At 42.2% G+C, this 22792-nt stretch overlaps 1 protein-coding gene across 3 annotated transcripts in view; it reads left to right on the top strand.

Moving 5' to 3' along the window:
* The first annotated feature begins 4182 nt into the window (after positions 1-4182).
* Positions 4183-22792, top strand: part of GRAMD1C (GRAM domain containing 1C) — an 88509-nt gene continuing 69899 nt past the window's right edge. For all 3 annotated transcript variants that reach the window (XM_072812436.1, XM_072812435.1, XM_072812434.1), the window contains exons 1-2: positions 4183-4249; positions 10683-10832. In XM_072812436.1, the coding sequence (XP_072668537.1) occupies positions 4223-4249; positions 10683-10832 (177 nt within the window). In that variant the 5' untranslated portion in view covers positions 4183-4222. The remainder of the gene's footprint in view (positions 4250-10682; positions 10833-22792) is intronic.

Below are 22792 nucleotides of genomic sequence, written 5' to 3'. Positions count from 1 at the left end.
CTCTCTTTATTGTAATTGTGTACCAATTCATTCATGTTCGTTTATTTTTTTTATTGAAGATATTTTTTCCTCGCTCACGGTCACTTTCCTCTATGCAGTTGCTTTTATACTTGGTGTCTTAGTCCTTTTGGGTTGTTATAACAAAATATTATAGGCTCGGTGGCTTATAAACAACAGAAATTTACTTCTCATCTTTCTGGAGGCTGGAAAGTCCAGGATCAAGGTGCTGGCTTAGTTGTGCTTTGGTGACACCCTCTTCCTGGTTTATCCCTGGCACCCTCTCTCTGGATCCTTACAGGGTGGAAGGGGCAAAGAGCTCTTGGAAGTCTCCTTGATAAGAGTACTAATTCCATTCATGAGAGCAGAGCCTTCCAAAGTTCCCATCTCCTGCTACCATCACCTTTGGGGCTTAGGATTGATTCAACACACAGATTTTGGGGGGACACATTCAGACCATAGCACTTGGTGATTTCAATTTCCACTAAGATTATATCTCCAATCCCTGGCTTCTGAGTTCCTTGACCTGGCCCCCATCATTTTGTCTACTCTAGGCAACAACCCATCTGAGGCTTATAGCAGAGAATTTATCATTATAACTGCAGTTTGTCCATAATCTCAATTACAAGCACTATTTCCTATTTTTTCTAACTCATCACCTCTAAAAATTTTTTTTTAATTTAATGTTCTGGGGCCCCTGGGTGGCTCAGCCAGTTAAACATCTGACTTTGGCTCAGATCATGATCTTGGGATCCTGGGATTGAGTCCCACATCAGGCTCCCTGCTCAGGTGCCTGCTCAGCGGGGAGTTTGTATCTCTCTCTCTCCTCCTCCTACCCCCCCCCCACTTGTGTGCACTCAATCTCTGTCTCTGTCTCAAGTAAATAAATATAATCCAAAAAAAAATAATGTTCTTATCCAGTGTTGTGATGAGCACCAGGTGTTATATGAAGTGTTGAATCACTACATTGTACACTTGAAATTATATTACAGTGTATGTTAACTAAGTGGAATTTAAATAAAAACTTTAAAAAATTAATTTACTTATCCAAATGTATGTGGATTTTGCCAGGCGAGAAACAGAATGAGCTTTTTGTGACACTGTTTACATAGAGCTGACAACTCGTTTAATTGTAGCTGTCTAGTACCAGTTATCTTTCAACCCCAACTAATCAGCTTTTAATCCTAATATTTTTTCACTTATCTTTCATACTCATAACTTTGTTTTGCCTCTTACCCAGTTTAGATTCCAAGGACAATCATTACTGCCTCACATACATATACACTCATCTCCTCTGCTCCCCCTTGCTTTAGCATATTCACCTGGTAAAAATCAACTCTAATTAAAACCAACTCAGGGATCCCTGGGTGGCTCAGTGGTAGAGCGTCTGCCTTTGGCTCAGGGCATGATCCTGGAGTCCCAGGATCGAGTCCCACATCGGGCTCCCTGCATGGAACCTGCTTCTCCCTCTGCCTGTGTCTCTGCTTCTCATGAATAAATAAATAACATCTTTAAATAAATAAATAAATAAATAAATAAATAAATAAATAAATAAATAAAAATAAATAAATAAATAAAAAAAACCAACTCAGCCGTTTCTGTGCTTGCACTTGTGCAAGTGCAGAGAAACACACACCTGTGCAGGTTGGTTTCACTTTATTTTGACAGGTTAGTTTTTAATTTTATGAAGTAAGGAAAGTTGAAGAATAGTACAAAGGTTTCCCATATACCCTTGACTTACATTCTCCGATTATTTTTTTTTAAGATTTTATTTATTTATTCTTAAGAGACACACAGAGAGAGGCAGAGACAGAGGCAGAGGGAGAAGCAGGCTCCATGCAGGGAGCCTGATGTGGGACTCGATCCCAGGTCTCCAGGATCACACCCTGGGCTGAAGGCGGTGCTAAACCACTGAGCCACCGGGGCTGCCCACATTCTCCGATTATTAACGATTCTGTGTTTGCTTTATTTGTTTAATTATTCTCTCTCTCTGCACATAATTTTTTAAAATCATTTGAGAGTGAGTTAAACCTAAATACCTGACTCAAACACAAATAAATATATAGCACTACATTTCCTTGAGCAAGGACATTTTCACTATAGTATAATTATTAAAAATGGAAATTAGTATTGAATAAATACTATCATCTAATCTGTAGACTTTGTTCAAAGTTTTCCAGTTGTTCCAATAATGTTCTTTACAGCAAATAATAATAAAATAAAATAAAATCCTGGCTCAGGATCCACTCTAAGATCATACACTGTATTTAGTTGCCATATGTCTTTCATCTTTAATATGGAGCAATAGTTCAATATTTCTATAGCTTTTAGGAGCTTGATATTTCCGAAGAATTCAAGCCAATTATTTGTAGAATGTCCCTCAATTTATTTTTTTTTTGTCCCTCAATTTAAATTTGTCTGATGTTTTCTCCTGGTTAGATTCATAGCATGCATTTTTTATATAATATGTAGTTTTGTTCTTTAATAATATATTTTGTAGATCATCCCATAATCAGTACTTAAAGAGTTTCCTTATTCTTTTTTTTAGTCATTATTTCTTCAAATATTAGCAACATTAAATTCTTTCAATCCAACGTAGATTTCTTGGCACAACTTCAATTAGAAAAATAGGCATTTTTGATTCAGCCTATTCTTATATACAGCGTTGAAAGAGAATACAACTTATGCTAAGTTTTGCAGGACAAAGACAAGAGTATATCATTTCTGATTTTCTTATTAGGTAATTATTCTTTAACATGTAATACATTTTAAAAATATATGCAGCATGTGACCTTTTGTGGAAGTGGATTTGACTCTCCCTCTTCAACTTCACATTAGGATCACTTTCAAACATACAGAAATAGACAAAAAATAACTGAATAGTGGTATACCCTCCACATAGATGGAATAATTATTAACATTTTGCTCTCTTTCTCCTTAGTCTTAGTTTATTTAGGTTGTTAGGACAAACAATACCATAGGTTAGGTGGCTTAAACAACAAACATTTCTCACAGTTCTGGAGTCTGGGAAGTTCAGGATTGAGACACCTGCAGATTTTGTGTTTGGTGAGAACCCACATCCTCTTCCCAGGCTGCAGTGTTCTTACAGTGTCTGTATATGGTAGAAGGGAATTATGTGTCAATATATGAATTTGGGGAGGGGGTCACATCAGCTTATTGCATCTGTATTCGTTGAAGCATTTGAAATCAAGTTGTAGGCATCATGACATGTCCTAAATACCCGAGCATGAATTTTTTTTAATAATGAAGACGTTCTACAACATAACCACAAAGTATTAGTCATAAATGAGTATCAATAACTTTATCCACAAATGGTTACTTCTTCCATAACCTGAACTTTCATATATATATATATATATTTCATATTCAATCTTCCTCAATTACTCCAGAATGTCTTTCATGGCTCTTTTTTGGGAGGGAGGGAACCTGAATCTGCAACATTCAACAGCTTTTTTTTTTAAGGTTTTTATTTATTTATTTATTAATGAGAGACACACAGAGAGAGAGAGACAGAGACAGAGACACAGAGAGAGAGAGGCAGAGACACAGGCCGAGGGAGAAGCAGGCTCCATGCAGGGAGCCCGACGTGGGACTCTATCTTGGGTCTAGGATCGCGCCCAGGGCCGAAGGCAGGTGCTAAACCGCTGAGCCACCCAGGCTGTCACACTCAACAGCTTTTTTTTTAAATAGCAAATTTATTTTTTTATTTATTTAAATTTTTTTTTTTTTTTTACATTTTTTAAATTGGAGTTCAATCTGCCAACATCTAACACCCAGCGCCCATCCCCTCAACAGCTTTTAATCAGCAGCTCCAAGCCCTTATCTGAAGGACCCCGACTGCCGAGCGCTCCACTCCCTTGCACGCCGGGGCGGAGTGTGCAGTGCGGAGTGTGCTCTCCGCAGAGGGCGAGGGGATGCTTTAGGAGGGGCGACCTGTACCGGGAAGCCCCTTCAGCACGGGCACCGGAGGTTGAGGTTGGGGGGCAGGCAGGTAAGGACGACAGGGGCCCCGGGCCAGCGAGCGAACTCGCCCGCCTGCGAGTTAGCCTAACGCAGCTGCCGCCAGGGGGCGCGAGGCGCGGCGGCAGGAGCACAGGTGGCCTCGGCGGTCCGGCGGCGGCGGCGGCGGGGGCGCGCGGGGGGGGGGGGGGCGGGGGGGCGCGGGGCGCGCGTGCGCAGTTGCGCTGCGGCGGAGGGAGCCGCGATGGAGGGCGCCCCGCCGGCCCGCCAGGTAAGCGGCGCTCCTCTCCGGGCGGCAGGCTCCCTGGCGGTGGCCGCGCCGGGCGGCCCTCTGCGCGAGCGAGCTCTGCGCCCTCGCAGGGCGTGACGAGTCGTCTCCCCGGCCGTTTCCGTGGTGCCCTCGGGAGCCCTTTGGAAAGTTAGCGAGGGAACGGCCTCCCGAGCTGCCCGCGGGCGGCGGGCGGGGGCGGGGCTGTGGGCGGGGCGAGTTTGCGGGGTGGTGTGTGGGCGGGGCTGTGGGCGGGGCTGCGGGGAGGGGAGGGGCTGTGGGCGGGGCGGGGCTGAGGGGGCGAGCCCTGGTGTGGGCGGGGCTGCGGGGCAAGGGCGGGGCTGCGTGGGGAGGGGAGGGGCTGTGGGCGGGGCAGGGCTGAGGGGGCGAGCCCTGGTGTGGGCGGGGCTGCGGGGCGAGGGCGGGGCTGCGTGGGGAGGGGAGGGGCTGTGGGCGGGGCAGGGCTGAGGGGGCGAGCCCTGGTGTGGGCGGGGCTGCGGGCGAGTTGGTGTTGGGTGTGGGCGGGGTTGAGGGGCGAGGGCGGGGCTGTGGGCGGGGCTGCGTAGGCGGGGCTGCGGGGAGGGGAGGGGCTGTGGGCGGGGCAGGGCTGAGGGGGCGAGCCCTGGTGTGGGCGGGGCTGCGGGGCGAGGGCGGGGCTGCGTGGGGAGGGGAGGGGCTGTGGGCGGGGCAGGGCTGAGGGGGCGAGCCCTGGTGTGGGCGGGGCTGCGGGCGGGGCGGGGTTGGGTGTGGGCGGGGCTGAGGGGCGGGGCTGAGGGCGGGGCTGCGGGGCGGGGCGGGGTTAGGCGGGGCTGTGGGCGAGGGCGGGGCTGTGGGCGGGGCTGCGTGGGCGGGGCTGTGGGCGGGGCTGCGGGGAGGGGAGGGGCTGTGGGCGGGGCGGGGCTGAGGGGGCGAGCCTGGGTGTGGGCGGGGCTGCGGGCGAGTTGGTGTTGGGTGTGGGCGGGGTTGAGGGGCGAGGGCGGGGCTGTGGGCGGGGCTGCGTAGGCGGGGCTGCGGGGAGGGGAGGGGCTGTGGGCGGGGCAGGGCTGAGGGGGCGAGCCCTGGTGTGGGCGGGGCTGCGGGGCGAGGGCGGGGCTGCGTGGGGAGGGGAGGGGCTGTGGGCGGGGCAGGGCTGAGGGGGCGAGCCCTGGTGTGGGCGGGGCTGCGGGGCGAGGGCGGGGCTGCGTGGGGAGGGGAGGGGCTGTGGGCGGGGCAGGGCTGAGGGGGCGAGCCCTGGTGTGGGCGGGGCTGCGGGCGGGGCGGGGTTGGGTGTGGGCGGGGCTGAGGGGCGGGGCTGAGGGCGGGGCTGCGGGGCGGGGCGGGGTTAGGCGGGGCTGTGGGCGAGGGCGGGGCTGTGGGCGGGGCTGCGTGGGCGGGGCTGTGGGCGGGGCTGCGGGGAGGGGAGGGGCTGTGGGCGGGGCGGGGCTGAGGGGGCGAGCCTGGGTGTGGGCGGGGCTGCGGGCGGGGTTGGGCGTGGGCGGGGCTGAGGGGCGAGGGCGGGACTGTGGGCGGGGCTGCGTCGGCGTGGGCGGGGCTGTGGGCGGGGCTGCGGTGGGCTGTGGGCGGGGCAGGGCTGAGGGGGCGAGCCCTGGTGTGGGCGGGGCTGCGGGCGGGGCGGGGTTGGGTGTGGGCGGGGCTGCGGGGCGAGGGCGGGGCTGTGGGCGGGGCCGTGGGGCGAGGGCGGGGCGAGGGCGGGGCGAGGGCGGGGCGAGGGCGGGGCGAGGGCGGGGCTGCGGGCGTGCAGTGGCCGGACCTCGCCGCTTCCCAGGCACCGCCGCCTCCCGGGCCGCCTCCTCCCCGCCCGCGGGTGCGGAGCTCGCCGCGCTGGGCTGTCAGCCAGGCGTGGGGCTCGGCTGCGTGTGCTCCTCGCTGTTCCCGCCTGAGGTGATGGACGGAGGGAGGGACGAGCCGAGGAGCCCTCGGGAGGATCTGCGTTTCTCAACATGATGCTCGTGCCTTTCACCTTGGTCGTGGGTGTGCATTTGCCTTTTAGAGGCTTGCAGCCCGTGGGATACGTTTTATGTGAGAGGCATTTTACAGTTTACCAAAAAAAAAACACAACACTGTAGAGGCATTCAAAGAATTGTAGGGCAGCCCGGCTGGCCCAGCGGTTTAGCGCCTGCCTCCAGCCCGGGGCGTGACCCTGGAGCCCCGGGATCGAGTCCCACGTCGGGCTCCCGGCATGGAGCCTGCATCTCCCTCTGCCCGTGTCTCTGCCTCTCTCTCTGTGTCTCTAATAAATAAATAAAATCTTAAAAAAAAGAATTGTTGCACAAATGGACGCACTATTTCAGTGCATTCTCAAAATAGGACTATGAAATAGGCATGATAGGGATGAGTGAACCCAAACAGTTATTTTTTTTTTTTTTCCACCCCTGTGGCTGGCTGGCCCTGGGTGAGCAACAGAGACATGATCCCTGTCCTCCCTGAGTGATCACGCCTACTATAGAGTGGAGAAAAGAGATTTAGACAGACTGCCAAGGTCACACAATTGAAAGTTAGAGAGCTTGGATTCTGTTGCAGGGACTCTATGAAGCCAGACTGAACCTTCCCCCACCCAAGAACTTGATCTGGATATAGAGTGATCACACACACACACACACACACACACACCATGAGTACACGAAAAGACTTATGACTTACACATAATGGCTTATTATATCCTTACATAACGAAAAGAGAAGAGCAGGACCTAAATGACTTAAAAGCAGATCCTAAACTACTTAAAAGGGCAAGGAAAGGAAGCTAGATCTGGGTTTTTATTGAGGCCAGGGTGAGAGTTCCTGTGTGTGGACTGGGGCTTTCCTGGTTTGACTCTCTTACCCACACCAAAGATGCTTTCTTACCAGCTTGCCCATTTGAGGGAACCAAGAGGAAGAAGGGGGGGCTTAATAGCTGTCAGCAGCTAAACATAACAAAATTGAATGGGACTCCTTATATAAGATATTCAGCTAATGACGGAAGTGCACTATTTTTCATTTAGTTTTTGAACTTGTGTAAGTAAGCCTTCATGGCTGTCTGTGAAGCCGGTAGCCTGCACTCAGTAGAATGATAAAAGTTCCATTGAATGCCTTGTTCAAGAGCCCAAAGGCATATTTTGAGAAATAAAATGAGTGCCTTGGTCATTGTTAGTAATGTCTGGAACTCTAACAGGGATAAAGGGTGTTGGGTGAGGCCTTTTATTATGGCTTTGGTATATGTAGAGACGTGTGATCTTGATTTATATTTTGAATATCTGTGAAACAAGAGGTTCCCAGAGTTCTTTACCCCAAGGGGTGCAGCTCCTAGGTAATGCTCCAAGAGTCTGTAAAAATGTGCAGATGGAGACAATTGTTGGCCCAGGCGTTCATTGTTGACTGTAGGAAGTTCAGCCAGTTGTGCTGACCCTTGGGCCCTAGCTTTATCAGGGACATCTTGGTTAAGGGATGAAAAGCAATAAATAACCGAGCTCTGTTGTGTATAATTGTGGTGATGCTGTCACCACTGGACAGCACATTTGTCCATCAGACTTCAAATGGGACTTTGAAATGTACAAACTCTGATTGCAGTTCACTTAGTTGAACCCAAGTCACTCAGGTTTTCAAGGGGTTCAGAAGAAAGGTGCCTTCTTCCGGCACCATGACACTGACAAAAGAATGAGGACAAGGGAGAGCATGTCCTTCTTCAGGTGAGATGTGCTATGTGGCCGAGAGTTGGTTTTATCCTGTAGCAAGGAGGCTTGGGTAGTCATGCTGAGCTGCAAAGTGCTGGTTCTAGGACCCAAGGCACGAACAGCTGGGTATAGAGGATCACAGGCTCAGGGCTTGTAGATACTCTATTTTCATGAGAGTCTTTTATGCTGTAACTAATGGCAAATAGTGTGGGGCTAGGGAGCTATTTTCTTGCACCAGAAGCCTCTGGACAACTTATGGCCACTATGGGTGGTCCAGAGATGCAGGAGTCATGGAAAGAAGCTGCAAAAGTCTCTATGGTGAAGGATTCTGTGCGTGTGTGTGTGTGTGTGTTTGGGGGGAGGGGAATAGCACTAATGGGAGTGTCTGTTATAATTTTGACAAATTTTAGCATCTTTTTTGAGACAGGTCCTCATTCAGCATGAATGTTACTCATTTGGAAGTAACAGTGTAAATAGGCGTAAGTAAAATTTGTAAATGAGGAAGGAATAGTTGCTCTAGACCCACAAAATGCCTAATAAATGTTGGGCTTGTTTTAATGTTGTGGATACTGAGAGGGTCAATAGTAGTTTTCTTGGCATTGTCATGGGTAGAGTGGCCCCTGGTTTACCAAATAATTTTCAGGGATTTAACTAAGGTGGCAGTCCTTAAGCTATATTTGGGGCAATGGTCCATCTACTTTTCGTGAACTCCTTTGTGCATATTTGTAAGTCCTGAATGGATATGTCAGAAGAATGTCTTCGGAGGAGGAGGTAATCATTGTAATGTCATACTTGTGCTCCTGGAGAAAAATGGATACAATTACAATATTGCCTGTAAAGGTTGCATGTGAAAGCAAGCCTTCTGATGCATCCTGTGGCTAGCTAGGTAAAGGTATATTGTGTCCTACTAGAGGGGGAGGCAAAGTATACTTAGAGGTTATTGTAAGACACATTAAACAGAGTATTAGCCAAATTTATAATAACAAATATTTACCAGTTTCTGATTGGATAGAGTCAATAATTTCGATAGTATAGGGGATAGGGACCTTCGTGGGTAGGAGCACAGCATCAAGGGGACAGTAATCAACTGTGAGGCACCATTCATTTTTCCAACTTTAACAGGCCACATTAGGCTGTTAAATAGAGAAGCAGTAGGGATAATCACTCTTTCACTAATTAGGTTTTATATAATAACTCCCAAACCTCAAAGGCCCTGCCTGTTTTATGTTATATTGAGTTGTATTTACTATTTAATTGGGGATGGGGGCGGGGAGTGGGAGGGTGGTCCATGGCGTTCCACTTTTAAAAAGCCATTTGTAAGCTCCAAAGACTCTATTTAAATTTTTTGTTGGGCCAGAGCAACCATTGCCAATATGGGATATTTTAGGGTGATGTGTACTGTACTCTGTTACCAGGGAGAATTTAGTCAAGGCAGTACTTCTGATGGTTAAAGTGAGGCATATCTATTTATGGTCCATTTTATGTTGAGTAATTCCCTTAAAATTGTAGGAAGTGCCTTGTTTAAATTTAGTGGGATCTTTTCGTGGGATCTGCAGGTGTAACTAGTTTGAGCCCAGTATTGATTAAAGCCATGAAGATTTGCCACCTGATGCATTTCAGCAGATGTTGCAGTTAATAAAAAACCTGTGCTGTAAAGATACAAAAGCCAATCTTTATCTTTTGTGGTATAAATTATTTTAACAAGTTTTCGATTTCCAACTGGGCCAAATTGTAGACTTCCCTCTCAGTTTCTTTTTGTTTTGTTTCTTTTTTCTCTCTTAGGTTTTTGCTTTGTTTGTCTCTTTTTCTCTCCTTTTTGATGGTGAGTGAATATACTTCAAGTGGAAGGAGTCCTCTCTACCATTTCATGTTTATAAATGTCATCCTTCAGAAAGTCTCAACTCAATATCACCAGGTTTAGGGGCATATGGTGACTTCATGGAATTTAAAAATCCTGAGCTTAAGTTGAGTTTGAATTATCCCTTCGCTGTGCCACATGGGTGCCATGGGGGCTTTCCTCTGTAACCCCGAGGATCAGGGTTTTTGTTATAAGTGAGGCATCGGTGGCAACAGCAGGGAACAACAGGGGTGTTTAAGGGGCCTGGTGAGCTCTATGTGTTCTCACAATGGCTGCTTCCTTCCCTTCTCTTTTCTCTCTTTCTTTTTTTTTTTTTTTAAACTCCACAGTAACTGTCTTTCATGAGTGACCACCCATTGGGCCCATATCTTTCACATGGTTTCCTCTTTCCCCAGAATGCTCCTTAGATTTGGGGCCTATGCCTGATTCATTTATTTTTAACTCCATTGTTTGTGTAAATCAGAGTTAATTTACCAACTTCCCACAGATGGTTGGTAAAGTTGTTTCCACTTTCTTAGTATTCCAAACATTGTTAACTCCATGTACACAGAGTTTTAGTTTATACTCATTTTAAACCTTTCTAGGTATTGCAAATGACTCTCCAAAGAGATTGAACTAATGTCACTCCTGTTACATGGTTTTTTGCTGTTTAATTGTTCCTCTAGTGACTAGGAAATTCTGGAGGCTAAAGACTTTATTCATTTTTGAATCCCCAGTCCCAACTAAACTACCTAACAAGTACTACTAGTTGGAGAATATGTGTCTCATATATAAATATATGAACTGTAGGAGAAAAAACATATTAATTACTGTTTCCTAAAAGCTTAAATATTGCTTTCAAGTTAATTTATCTATTTTGAACACTAACTCTTCTTTTTAAAATAAGCATTTCTCAGTAAGTAATTTAAATCATTTATACTTGTTTCCAGGTAATAAATGAAGGAGATTCAAGCTTTGCCACTGAGCCACAGGAAGAGATAGAGGAGAATCCTAGCCCAGCTGTGGATGAAAATAATATAGTGTCAGCAAAAAAACAGGGGCCGAATTTACATAACTGGAGCAGTGACTGGGGCTTTTGGGTAATATTTTTTACTTCTTATATGTTAATTTTAATCTTTAATCCAAATTTTCTTCAAATTTATAGCAATTCATATAATACTTATAATGTTGTCTCATTAGTTTCTAGATTTTTCAGATCTTTTAAGTTTTAGTCCAGAGTCCAAGATACTTCTGATAATGCTCTCCTTTGGCCACTAGAATGCACTGTTGTCTGGTTTGTGGGAGAGGAATTATCTGCTTCAGTTTCCCTGGGAGAAAACTATACCACAGAATTGGATTCCACTTATGTTGTTGTTCACTGTATTGGCAAGGGACTAACGTTATACAGGAACCATATTTCTAAACATTACTGAGAAATGAGCCATTTTACATAATTTTGATTTAAATAATTAGTTTCAGTACCTAAAGGAAGTTTAACAGTGTTTGACCTATAGTATATAATAATTAAACAGTGTTTGACCTATAGTATATAATAATTATAAGGTAAAATTTAAAGTTAGGAGTTTCATATTCTGTTTGCACTGTACTTACTTGTTTGCATAACCTGAATATGGTTCAGGTTTCCCTACAGTAAAATGAGACTCCTGCTTGTTGATTAGGTGCATAAAGTCTTTTGGTAAGACCAGCATTTCTATTGCTATATGAATCCTAGCATTTATTATCTTAAAAGGCTTGTTCTAAATCTAGCAATTCCTATGAGATTTATGAGATATTTGACAGAATCAGCTATAATGCAACTATAAGTGAAATTTATATAAAATTATAAGGCATTTATAGTTCCAGTATTAATTCATTAGAAAGCTAATCTCTTGGCAATTAGGTATACTTGGTAGCAGAATTTCTTATAATTTTAGAGTAGCCTAAAAAAAGACATGATATTAATAGGTTATAAAGATTAGTACAAGTACTATTATTCTGTTCATAAGTAGTAGTTCAATTATTGAATATTAACATGAATAGCTGTTTCTTTTTAAAAATATTTTATTTATTTATTCATGAGAGACACACAGAGAGAGAGAGAGAGGCAGAGACACAGGCAGAGGGAGAAGCAGGCTCCACGCAGGGAGCCCAACGTGGGACTCGATCCTGGGATTCTAGGATCACGCCCTGGGTTGAAGGCAGCGCTAAACTGCTGAGCCACCCGGGGTTCCCATGAATAGCTATTTCTTAATTCCTATTAAGAAACTTAACATAAGTTTTTAAAAACATTTTCTAAGGAAAATGTTTAATTGCTAAGAAACATAGCAAATAACTACACATCCTGAAAATTATGTCTTCTATATCAATTATATTATTTTTGGTTACATTCAGAGAAAGTTTCTGACTATTATAGTGTTTTGGCCCTTCTGCACTATGATTTCTGTATCTTTGTTATAGATTGGAAAACCTTTATAGTTCCAAAGGCTATCTATAGGGCTCAGTAGTCACGGTGGTTATTCTTTGGCAGACTTAAAGCAAAAAAAGCAAGAAAAGAAACAAGCAGGGAAATGAGGATTTAGTAATAGGAGAGAGGAAAAAAGATATATGCGTTCTAAAGCTTTGCAACTCCCAGGTGTAGAATGTGGGGCCAACAGACTTGGCATCACCTGTCAGCTAATTAGAAATGCAGAGTCTTGGGGCCCAACCTCAGACCTACTGAATTAGAATCTTTATTTTTCAAGAATTCCAGGAGATGTGTATGCACATTCACCTTTGAGAGGCTCTTGTTCAGTGTTTGAAGGTCTGCTTTAGCTCGTTTAGTTCACTATGCTGATTACAAGTACGTTATTTTGAGGAATTTTTTAGAGGAATTTTTATAGGAATTCACATGAAATAGATTTAAAGATAAATACAACATCTTAAAAGTTTTACCGACTTTTTCAGAGGTCACTTACCCAGAAACTGTACTATCAGAACTGAGAAGCAAACAAAAACAAGAAAAGTCTGAACAGTTAAAATCAAAGTTCTTGCTGATGTATCTTGTGGAGGAGAGTTCCTCAAGTCTTCATCTGGAATATCTTTAATAGATCTTTGACATATTTTTTATAAGCCTAAATTAGTTGGTTCCTATTTTATAGTTGAATAGAATATTGGAGATAGGGGAATAATTGGTGATAACACATGGACAATAGGACAAAATGACATCAGAAGCTCAAAAAGTGAAGCAACCTGGACTTCTTAATGAGGGGGCCAAAGGTCTATGCAGATTAAGAAAAGAGTAGTAGGCTGTTGGATTTATGACTTGAATCTCAGGAAAGAGATTGAAGCGGGAAGTAAATTTGGGAGACTTTGAGTATGGATGCTATTTAAAGACCGATTTAGGGATCCCTGGGTGGCGCAGCGGTTTAGCGCCTGCCTTTGGCCCAGGGCGCGATCCTGGAGACCCGGGATCGAATCCCACGTCGGGCTCCCGGTGCATGGAGCCTGCTTCTCCCTCTGCCTGTGTCTCTGCCTCTCTCTCTCTCTGTGACTATCATAAATAAATAAAAATTTAAAAAAAAAAAAAAAAATAAAGACCGATTTATAAAGATTAGATGAGATCACCTAGGGAAAAATATGGATAAATAAAAAAAGTGGACTCTCCAATGTTTAGAACCTCTCTTTATGTTTAGGTGGTGGAGAAGGAACTAGCAAAAGAAATGGATTTGGTTAATGAGATAAAATCTTAGGAAGTGTGGCATCCTCAAAGGCAAATGATGGAAGTCTTTTAAGGACAGAATGATCTATTGTGATTAAGTAAAGTAAGGTGAGGCCTAAAAATTGACTACTGGATTTGGAAAGTAGAGGTTGCTAGTGATATTAAAAAGTAGTTTGGGGCACCTGGGCGGCTCAGTCATGGTTATTGGTAGAAGTGATGGTTAAGAAGTCTGCAAAATAATGCACTTTTTCTCTGTCATTTTAAATCCATCTCGTTCTACTGCTGACACCACCCTGTTTCTGTTTTCACATTCTTCTGGCAATAAAGTTGGAATTGAATGAGCATAATAAGATGGCTGTGTTCACTGAGGGAATCCAAGATCAACACAGGAAAAACTAATACCAAAGCAGGAAAATATTCATGAGGCACATGACCTGGTAGTTAAACAAAAAATTGAAAAGGTTGTTAGAGCCATTTCACTGGAATACCCAAAAGTCTTTTCACTTAGGGAAGGCTTCCACAAAAGGAATTGATAACTTTTTAAAGTTTTGGCCTTTCAAAGAGTTAAGCTGTGGGGACCTGAAAAATTCACTGGTGTAGAATAAGTCATACATTCTGGCTAACTTAGTTGTTCCACAGTAGTGAATTTAGAGGGCAGCGTGATATCATTGAATGAATTAGAGATTGGGAACAAAAAAATCTAGGGGAGAGTGTACACTCTGTCCCTGGTGATTTCACCGTGTGGTGTTCTTGAGTATGTTGTTCAACCTGTCAGGTGCCTCATTTATAAAGTGAGAGATTGGGCCATAGTATTACAACATTGGTGTGTCTTGAATCAATATGAAAAAAAAAAAAAGGTGGAGGGTGTGTTTGGTTAGCAAATGCTCGTAACTTAACGTTTGTGATAGCTGTGTATCAGTCATAAAAAACTCTGAGTATATACAGTGGGAGTATGTTACATGGAGAACACCTTTTCCTTAAGAGTGGTTAAAAGAATTGAAAAGTACTGGATAAAAGGATCTTCTATTTGTAATTGGAAAATACGTTTTGATGATTCTCCATAAATAAAAATTGTGAAAACTTGACAAAATGATACAAGACAGTGAAACAGAGTTTATTAAAGGTTTTTTGCTTCTGAGGCTGGTTTCTTTTTAGACCCTATCCGTTTAATCTTCTGCTGAACTCATTGGCTATTAAGTGTCTTTCTGACAGTAGGACTTTATTTATTTATTTGTTTGTTTGTTTGCTTGTTTATTTATTTATTTCCAGGGCAGTTAATAGCTAACAGTAGGACTTTAATTTAAAAGAAGTTGATTACATCACCATAGCACCTGATTAGTGAGATCAACAGCTGCAGATTTTCTATTTCAATCCTGTAATATAGAAATAGGAATCTTGTTATATTTGTTTTCTTTTCTATTTAAAAATGAAAATAGGGAAGCCCGAGTGGCTCAGCGGTTTGGCGCTGCCTTCCGTCCAGGGCCTGATCCTAGAGACCCAGGATCAAGTCCCATGTCCGGCTCCCTGCATGGAGCCTGCTTCTCCCTCTGCCTGTGTCTCTGCCTCTCTCTCTGTGTGTCTCTAATAAATAAATAAATAAATCATAAAAAAGTCTTAATAACTTTTAAGTCCCAATGGAACAGAAATTATGTGAAAGGAAAAAGAAAACTTGAAATAAACTTAATGGCAAATAAATATTTATGCTTTTGCCATTTAACTGTTAGTAAAAATACATAGCAAAAACAACAACAAAACCAAACTCCCAAAACTTATAAGAGAGAAATTCTTTTTTCCCCTGACTAAAATAATGGTATATTCCAGGTGGATTAATGCCCCAAAGGAAAAGCATACAGAGGTTTGCAGCAGATGCACTGATTTAATGTAACTTCTCTTAGTGATGTAGGGCTAGTAACTATTGAGAGTAGAAAAAAGCCTTTGAAATTTTCTGTTGCTGACAGTTAGAAAATGACATACACCGGGGTACCTGGGCAGCTCAGTTGTCTAAGCACCTGACTCTTGATTTCAGCTCAGGTCATGATCTGAAGAGTTGTGAGATCAAGCACCACATCAGGCTCTGCACTGGGTGTGGAGCCTGGTTAAGATTCTCTCTCCTTCTCCCTCTGTCCCCAGCACCACCCTCCACACCCCTTGCATGCTCTCTCTTTCTCAAATAAATAAATAAATAAAATAAAAATAAAAAGTATTTTTGTTCTAAAACATTTTAAGAATAAAACAGGCCTAGATTTTGAACTAGTATACTTATGTTTTGTTTGAAAATAGTTGAGTTTTTCTAGATCATAATCAAGGTTTTTCTAATTATACAAGAAATCATAAGTATTGACTCTATGCTTTATCATCGACTTATAGCATGATGATAGTCGTGTTATTCACAAGTAAACTTTTCTACTTATAAATAAGGGATAAAACTTGTCACAAACCTGATTTAGAGGTAGGTACATCATGAGGATTAATTAATGTTGTACTGTTAAACAACAAAAACCCAAGAGGATTAATTAGTATATTTGTAACATACTTTGGCAACTTTGGAGAGGCATTTTCTGTAATCATATGTTGTCTTCCCCAGTGTATCTTGAATTTATTCAAGCTAAGAAGGATATTTTAGACTTTCACTTTGGTAGCTGATAAGAATAAACTTACTTTCCAATTTCTGTTGGATTTGAAAATCATATTTTATCCAATTAAAATTCAATTATAGAAAGATAGTCTTTGAAAACCTGGATATATTAATACTTTTAGATTTAATAATAAGGAAATAGGAACTAACATTTCTGGCAATATGGAAAGAGGACCATTTAACTTAAAAGCTCTTCTGCTGCAAAGTACTTAAAACTGCTGGATGAAATGTTACAAACATGTTTTTAAAATGAATGTCTGGGCTCACAAAATAGCAAGAGATGTACCTAAGGGCTAAAAACGGAGAGGGAACTGATTACCTGAGTTGTAAGCACATGAGCTAATGCTGAGACAGCCCTGAGGAGTTTATTAGCCTCAGTAACAAATGCTTTAATGGCCACCCTGGGATTGGAGATGATGCCTTGGACTTGTATGAATTAGAACTGGGAACTCCTTATAAAGCCATAACTCCTGAAGAGTTATATAGTCTGTGAAAGGTAGACTAGGAAAGAAATTCACTTACATCTGCCCATTTGAAGACAAGGAAGCTTACCTGTCTATAAACTTGTGCTTGGAGTAGTAGGGGAGGGAAATCTTCCTGAGAGTACACAGCTGTAGTCAATTTAGTCATGTAGTCATGAAGTTTTGGGACCTGAATTTAATACTTTATGAGTGAGCAGAAGGAAATTCAATAAATAGCATATTAGACCCTCAAAAGTTAGGATAAAACTACCAGATAAAAGCTATAAAATCATCATTTGATATTATTAAAGACTTAATAAAAGGAATTAAGCATGTGATAAATAGATAAGACCTTTTTTTTGGACTTTTTTTTAATGGAGAGAGAGAATGTGCGAGCATGTGCAGGGGGAGTGGCAAGGGGTACAGGGAGAGAATCTCAAGCAGAGTTCTGTGCTGCACAGAGCCCAACACAGGACTTGATCTCATGACCCCAAGATCATGATCTGAGCTGAAACTAAGAGTCAGACACTTAAATGACAGCCATCTAGGCACCCCTGGATAAGACATTCTTAAAAACACCATGCAGATTTGGAAAACAATCAGATACAACTTCTAGAAATGGAAAATACAGTCATTGAAATAATAATTTAAACATTCAAAGGACATAGCTAAAGAGGAAATAGCTAAAGAGAAAATCAGTGAACTGATACATGAGGAAATTATTACATTGTACCACTGAGAGATACAGAAAAATTTGAAAGAGAATGGCTTAAGAGATAAGGAGAAAATTAGAGAAGTCCAATATGAATCTAAATAGAAGTTTCAGAAGATCAACATAAAGGCAATATTCAAAAGGAATATGCCTGAAAATTTTCTACTCTTGATGAAAGACCAGAATCAAAAAGTGCAGTGAGTCTCTCACAGGATAAATGAAAAGAATACTGAACAGAGACATTAGTATCAAACAAGTGGCGAAGGCAGATATACATGAATTAAGATAGGAATAGCTTTCTTTAAAAAGTTTATTTATTTTTTTAGTCATTTCTACACCCAGCAAGGGCCTTGAACTCATGACCCTGAGATCAGTAGTTACATGCCGTTCTGACTGAGCCAGCCAGGCACCCCAACAATAGTCTTAATAATTCATTTGAGAGTCTTCTAGGCACCAGGCTGTTCTAAGTGTCTCTGCCAGTAGAGCTGATTGGAAGATGAGTAGATACACATAAACAAATGTGTAATATATGTTTTTGTTTGAAGTTTTTATTTAAATTCTAGTTAACATATAGTATTGTTTTCGGGGTAATTTAGTGATTCATCACGTACATAGAATATCATCACAAGTGCCCTCCTTAATATCCATCATCCACTTAGCCATCCCCTGCCCACCTCCCCTCCAGCAACCCTCAGTTTGTTCTCTATAGTTAATAGTCTCTTATGGGGGGATCCCTGGGTGCCACAGCGGTTTAGCGCCTGCCTTTGGCCCAGGGCGCAATCCTGGAGACCCGGGATGGATCCTGGAGACGTCGGGCTCCCTGCAGGGAGCCTGCTTCTCCCTCTGTCTATGTCTCTGCCTCTCTCTCTCTCTCTCTGTCACTATCATGAATAAATAAATAAAAATCTTTTTAAAAAAAAACTCTCTTACGGTTTGCCTGCCCCTCTTCTCTCTTTTTGCAAATGTGTGATATGTCAGGTAGTGACAGAAGGCAAAGAGGACTATAAGGTTTAGAGAATCACATGGAAGGGAGTAGCATTTTCAGTTAGGAGGGTCTGGAAAAGCTGCTCTGAGGAAGTGCCATTTGAAAGAGCGGGACAAAAAGAACCCAGATGAATCATGTGAGGAAGAGAAAAGGGAAATGGTATACTGGGGAAAGGCAAGAGGCAGGAATAAGACAGGCTTGTTTGACAGCTTACTGATGGGGTCAGATGTGATGAGTGAGGAAGAAGAAAAAGGTCAAGGATAATAATTCCTCAGTTTCTGATCAGTGCAGATAGGTGCGTGGAAGCATCACTTAGGAGAAGAGAAAAACAGCGGGGAGAAGTAGCTTTGGGGCTTGAGGAAATCAAGTTGGAGATGCATATTTGATATACAAGTAGAAAAGAGTAGTAGGCTGTTGGATTTATGACTTGAATCTCAGGAAAGAGATTGAAGCGGGAAGTAAATTTGGGAGACTTTGAGTATGGATGCTATTTAAAGACCGATTTATAAAGATTAGATGAGATCACCTAGGGAAAAATATGGATAAATAAAAAAAGTGGACTCTCCAATGTTTAGAACCTCTCTTTAATGTTTAGGTGGTGGAGAAGGAACTAGCAAAAGAAATGGATTTGGTTAATGAGATAAAATCTTAGGAAGTGTGGCATCCTCAAAGGCAAATGATGGAAGTCTTTTAAGGACAGAATGATCTATTGTGATTAAGTAAAGTAAGGTGAGGCCTAAAAATTGACTACTGGATTTGGAAAGTAGAGGTTGCTAGTGATATTAAAAAGTAGTTTGGGGCACCTGGGCGGCTCAGTCAGTTAAGCATCTGCCTTTGGCTCAGGTCATGATCTCCAGGTCCTGGGATTTCCTGTTCAGCAGGGGGTCTGCTTCTCTCTGTCCCTCTGTCCCTCCCCTCCAGCTCATGCATGCATGCGCCCTCTCTCTCTCTCTCTCTTTCAAATAAATAAAATCTTTAAAATTTCTCATTGTCCTAGATAATTGAAAGAATATACTTAGGATGGAGTCTTAATTAATATCCCAATAACACATTACTATTTCAATTATTTTCCATATTCTCTGTCATTTATTAAATATGTTAACCTACGTTTCCCAACAATGAGAAATTTTAAAGAGCACATAGAAACCATATCTCAAGTAATACAAAAATTCTAGCTCAGCATTCTTTATCTACCTTTCCAAAAAACCTTTTATTATATATGAGACATGAAGTTAAAAGCCATGGCATTGATCCTATGAGCCATATCTAAGAGTGAGTTTCTATTACACTAGTCACATTTTGCTCAATAATTAAATAATTTTACTTTTGTTATTTCTCTGGTGATGATGTTATTAATGTAGAGTAGTAAAATTGCCTAAAGATAGTCGGTTGGAGGGAGAACAAAGAAGAATATGAAGATACAAATGGCCAACAGATGCATGAAAACATGCTCGGTGTCACAAGGTATCAGGGAAATACAAATCAAAATCACAATGAGTTATGACCTTGCACTGGCTAAAATTAACAACTCAGGAAACAACAGATGTTGGCAAGGATGTGGAGAAAGGGCTAACCCTCTTACACTGTTGTTGGGAATGCAAACCTGTGCAGCCATTCTGGAAAACAGTATGGAGGTTCCTCAAAAAGTTAAAAATAGAACTACCTTATGACCCGGTGATTGTACTTGTAGGGATTTACCCCAAAGATACAAATGTACTGACCCAAAGGGGCACTTGCACCCCAATGTTTATCGCAGCAATGTCCACAATAGCCAAACTATGGGAAGAGCTGGATGTCCATCGACAGATGAATGGATAAAGAAGATTTGGTATATATACACAATGGACTACTACTCAGCCATCAAGAAATGAAATCTTGCCATTTGCAATGATGTGGATAGAACTAGAGGGTATTATACTACGTGAAATAAGTCAATCAGACAAAGACAATTATCGTATCTCACTCATATGTGGAATTTAAAAAACAAAACAGGATCATAGGGGAAGGGAGGGAAAAATAAAACAAAACGAAATCAGAGAGGGAGACAAACCATAGACACTCTTAATCATAGGAAACAAACTGAAGGTTCCTGGAGGGGAAGGGAGTAGGGATGGGGTAACTGGGGTGGTGAACATTAAAGAGGGCATAATGTAATGAGCACTGGGTGTTATATAAGACCGATGAATCAATGACCTCTACCTCTGAAATTAATAATACATCTATGTTAATTGAATTTAAATAAAAATATTTTTAAAAAGAATATGGAGAATGACCTCTGAATCCGCTTTAAAAGCTCTTTAGACATTGCCACCTCTTACGAAGAATTAACACATTTCTTCTAACCCTACAAACTTTCTCCTTCTTTTATTTTTTTTTTACTTTTAGTTTGAGATAATTTTATATTCACATGCAGTTGTAAGAAATGATACAGATAACCTGTATCCTTTAAACAATTTTCCCCCAATGATAATGTGTTGCAAAAGTATATACAATATCGCATTGATACACATTGATCTCACATTGACACAGAACATTTTCATTATAGCAAGAATCCTCTTTATAGACATAGCTTTTTTTTATAGTGTCCCCTCTCCCTACTCAACCCTTGTCAACCACTAATCTATTGTCCATTTTTATAATTATGTCATTTCATTTTTTTAACCAATTTCTATTTATTTATTTATTTATTTATTTATTTATTTATTTGTTTGTTTGTTTGTTTGTTTGTTTTTATTGGAGTTCAGTTTGCTCATCCCACCAAGTGCCCCCCTCAGTGCCCGTCACCCAGTCACCCCAACCCCCCACCCACCTCCCCTTCCACTACCCCTTGTTCGTTTCTCAGAATTAGGAGTCTCTCATGTTTTGCCACCCTCACTGATATTTTCACTCATTTTCTCTCCTTTTCCCTTTATTCCCTTTCATTAATTTAATTATGTCATTTCAAGTATATTATGTAAATAGTATCATACAGTAGTGACCTTTTCCATTTTTACTCATAATTCCCTGGAGATCCATCTGTTTTGTTTTGTGTACCAAGAGTTCATTCCTTTTTAAAGTTTATGTTTGTATGAATATGTGTGTGTGTGTGTATATATATATATGAACATATGTACGTATGTGTAGAAATACATATATATGTACATATATATGTGTGTTTTATTTTTTATTTATTTTTAAAGATTTTGTTTGTTTATTCATGAGAGACACAAAGAGTCAGAGTTATGGCAGAGGGAAAAGCAGGCTCCCTGTGGGGAGCCTGATGCATGGGACTCTATCCTAGGACCCTGGTATCATGACCTGAGCCAAAGGCAAGATGCTCAGCCACTGAGCCACCCAGGTGCCCTATATGTATGTTTTAAAGTAGTCTCTGTACCCAGTATGAGGCTCAAACTCATGACCCAGAGATCAAGAGTCTCACCCTCTTCCAGCTGAGCCAGCCAGTGCCCGAGTTCATTCCATTTTAATGCTGAGTAGTAGTCCCTGGTATGGATGTACCACAGTTTTAACCATATACCCAATGAAGACTATCTGGGCTATCTCCAGTTGGGGGCTATGATGAATAAAACGGCTATAGATATTCTTGTACAGGTTTTTGTGTGAATATGTTTTCCTCACTTAGGGGTATGTGTCCAGGAATGCAATTGCTGCATCATTAATAGTTGCATATTTAGTTTTAAGAAATTGCCAATATGTTTTCCAGAGTGGCTTTACCATTTTATGTTCCGACCACAATGTATCCAGTTTCTCCATATTCTTGCCTTCTTGCTGAGTGTTTTTATCATGAAAGGAGCCCTTCCGTGTAAATTTTGGAATCATCTTGTGTCAGATATTTTTTAGGATTTTTTTAGGATACCATTTTAATTCTTTTTGATATTTCCATTCTGGGTGCTCTTCATTTCTTCTTGTGATTTTGAATAACCATGCTGTCACATTTCTTTGCAGCCTGACGGATTCTTTTTGCAATTCTTTAAAGTAGGTTTGCTGTTTCCATTGTTTAGGAGGAGAAGTCCGCCATTAATTGTACTGTTTTTTTTAAGATTTTTAAAAATTTATTTATTAATGAGAGAGAGAGAGAGAGAGAGAGAGAGTCATAGAGAGAGAGAGAGAGAGGCAGAGACACAGGCAGAGGGAGAAGCAGGCTCCATGCAGGGAGCCCGACGTGGGACTCGGTCCTGGGACTCCAGGATCACGCCCTGGGCTAAAGGCCGTGCTAAACTGCTGAGCCACCCGAGCTGCCCCAATCATACTGGTTTTTACCTGTATGTGTGAGTCATTTTTCTCCTGCTGTTTCCATGTTCTCCCTTGTCTTTCAAAAGTTTAACTATGATATAAGTTTTTAAATTTTTTAAAATTTTTAATTAAATTTTTTTTTCAATTTTAATCTACTTTATATATGTGTTTTAAGATTTATTTATTTGCTTTAGAGAGAGAGAGCACTCACATGAGTTGTGTAGGGACACAGGGAGAGGGGGAGAATCTCAAGCAGACTCCCTGCTGAGCGCAGAGCCCAAAGCCTGGCTCTGTCTTGTGACCCTGAGATCATGACCTGAACTGATATCAGGAGTTGGGC

This window comes from Canis lupus, chromosome 35 (assembly GCF_048164855.1).
Source record: "Canis lupus baileyi chromosome 35, mCanLup2.hap1, whole genome shotgun sequence".
Lineage (NCBI taxonomy): Eukaryota > Metazoa > Chordata > Mammalia > Carnivora > Canidae > Canis > Canis lupus.
The sequence above is the reverse complement of the archived record's forward strand: the minus strand, read 5'-3'. Positions and strand labels throughout refer to the sequence as shown.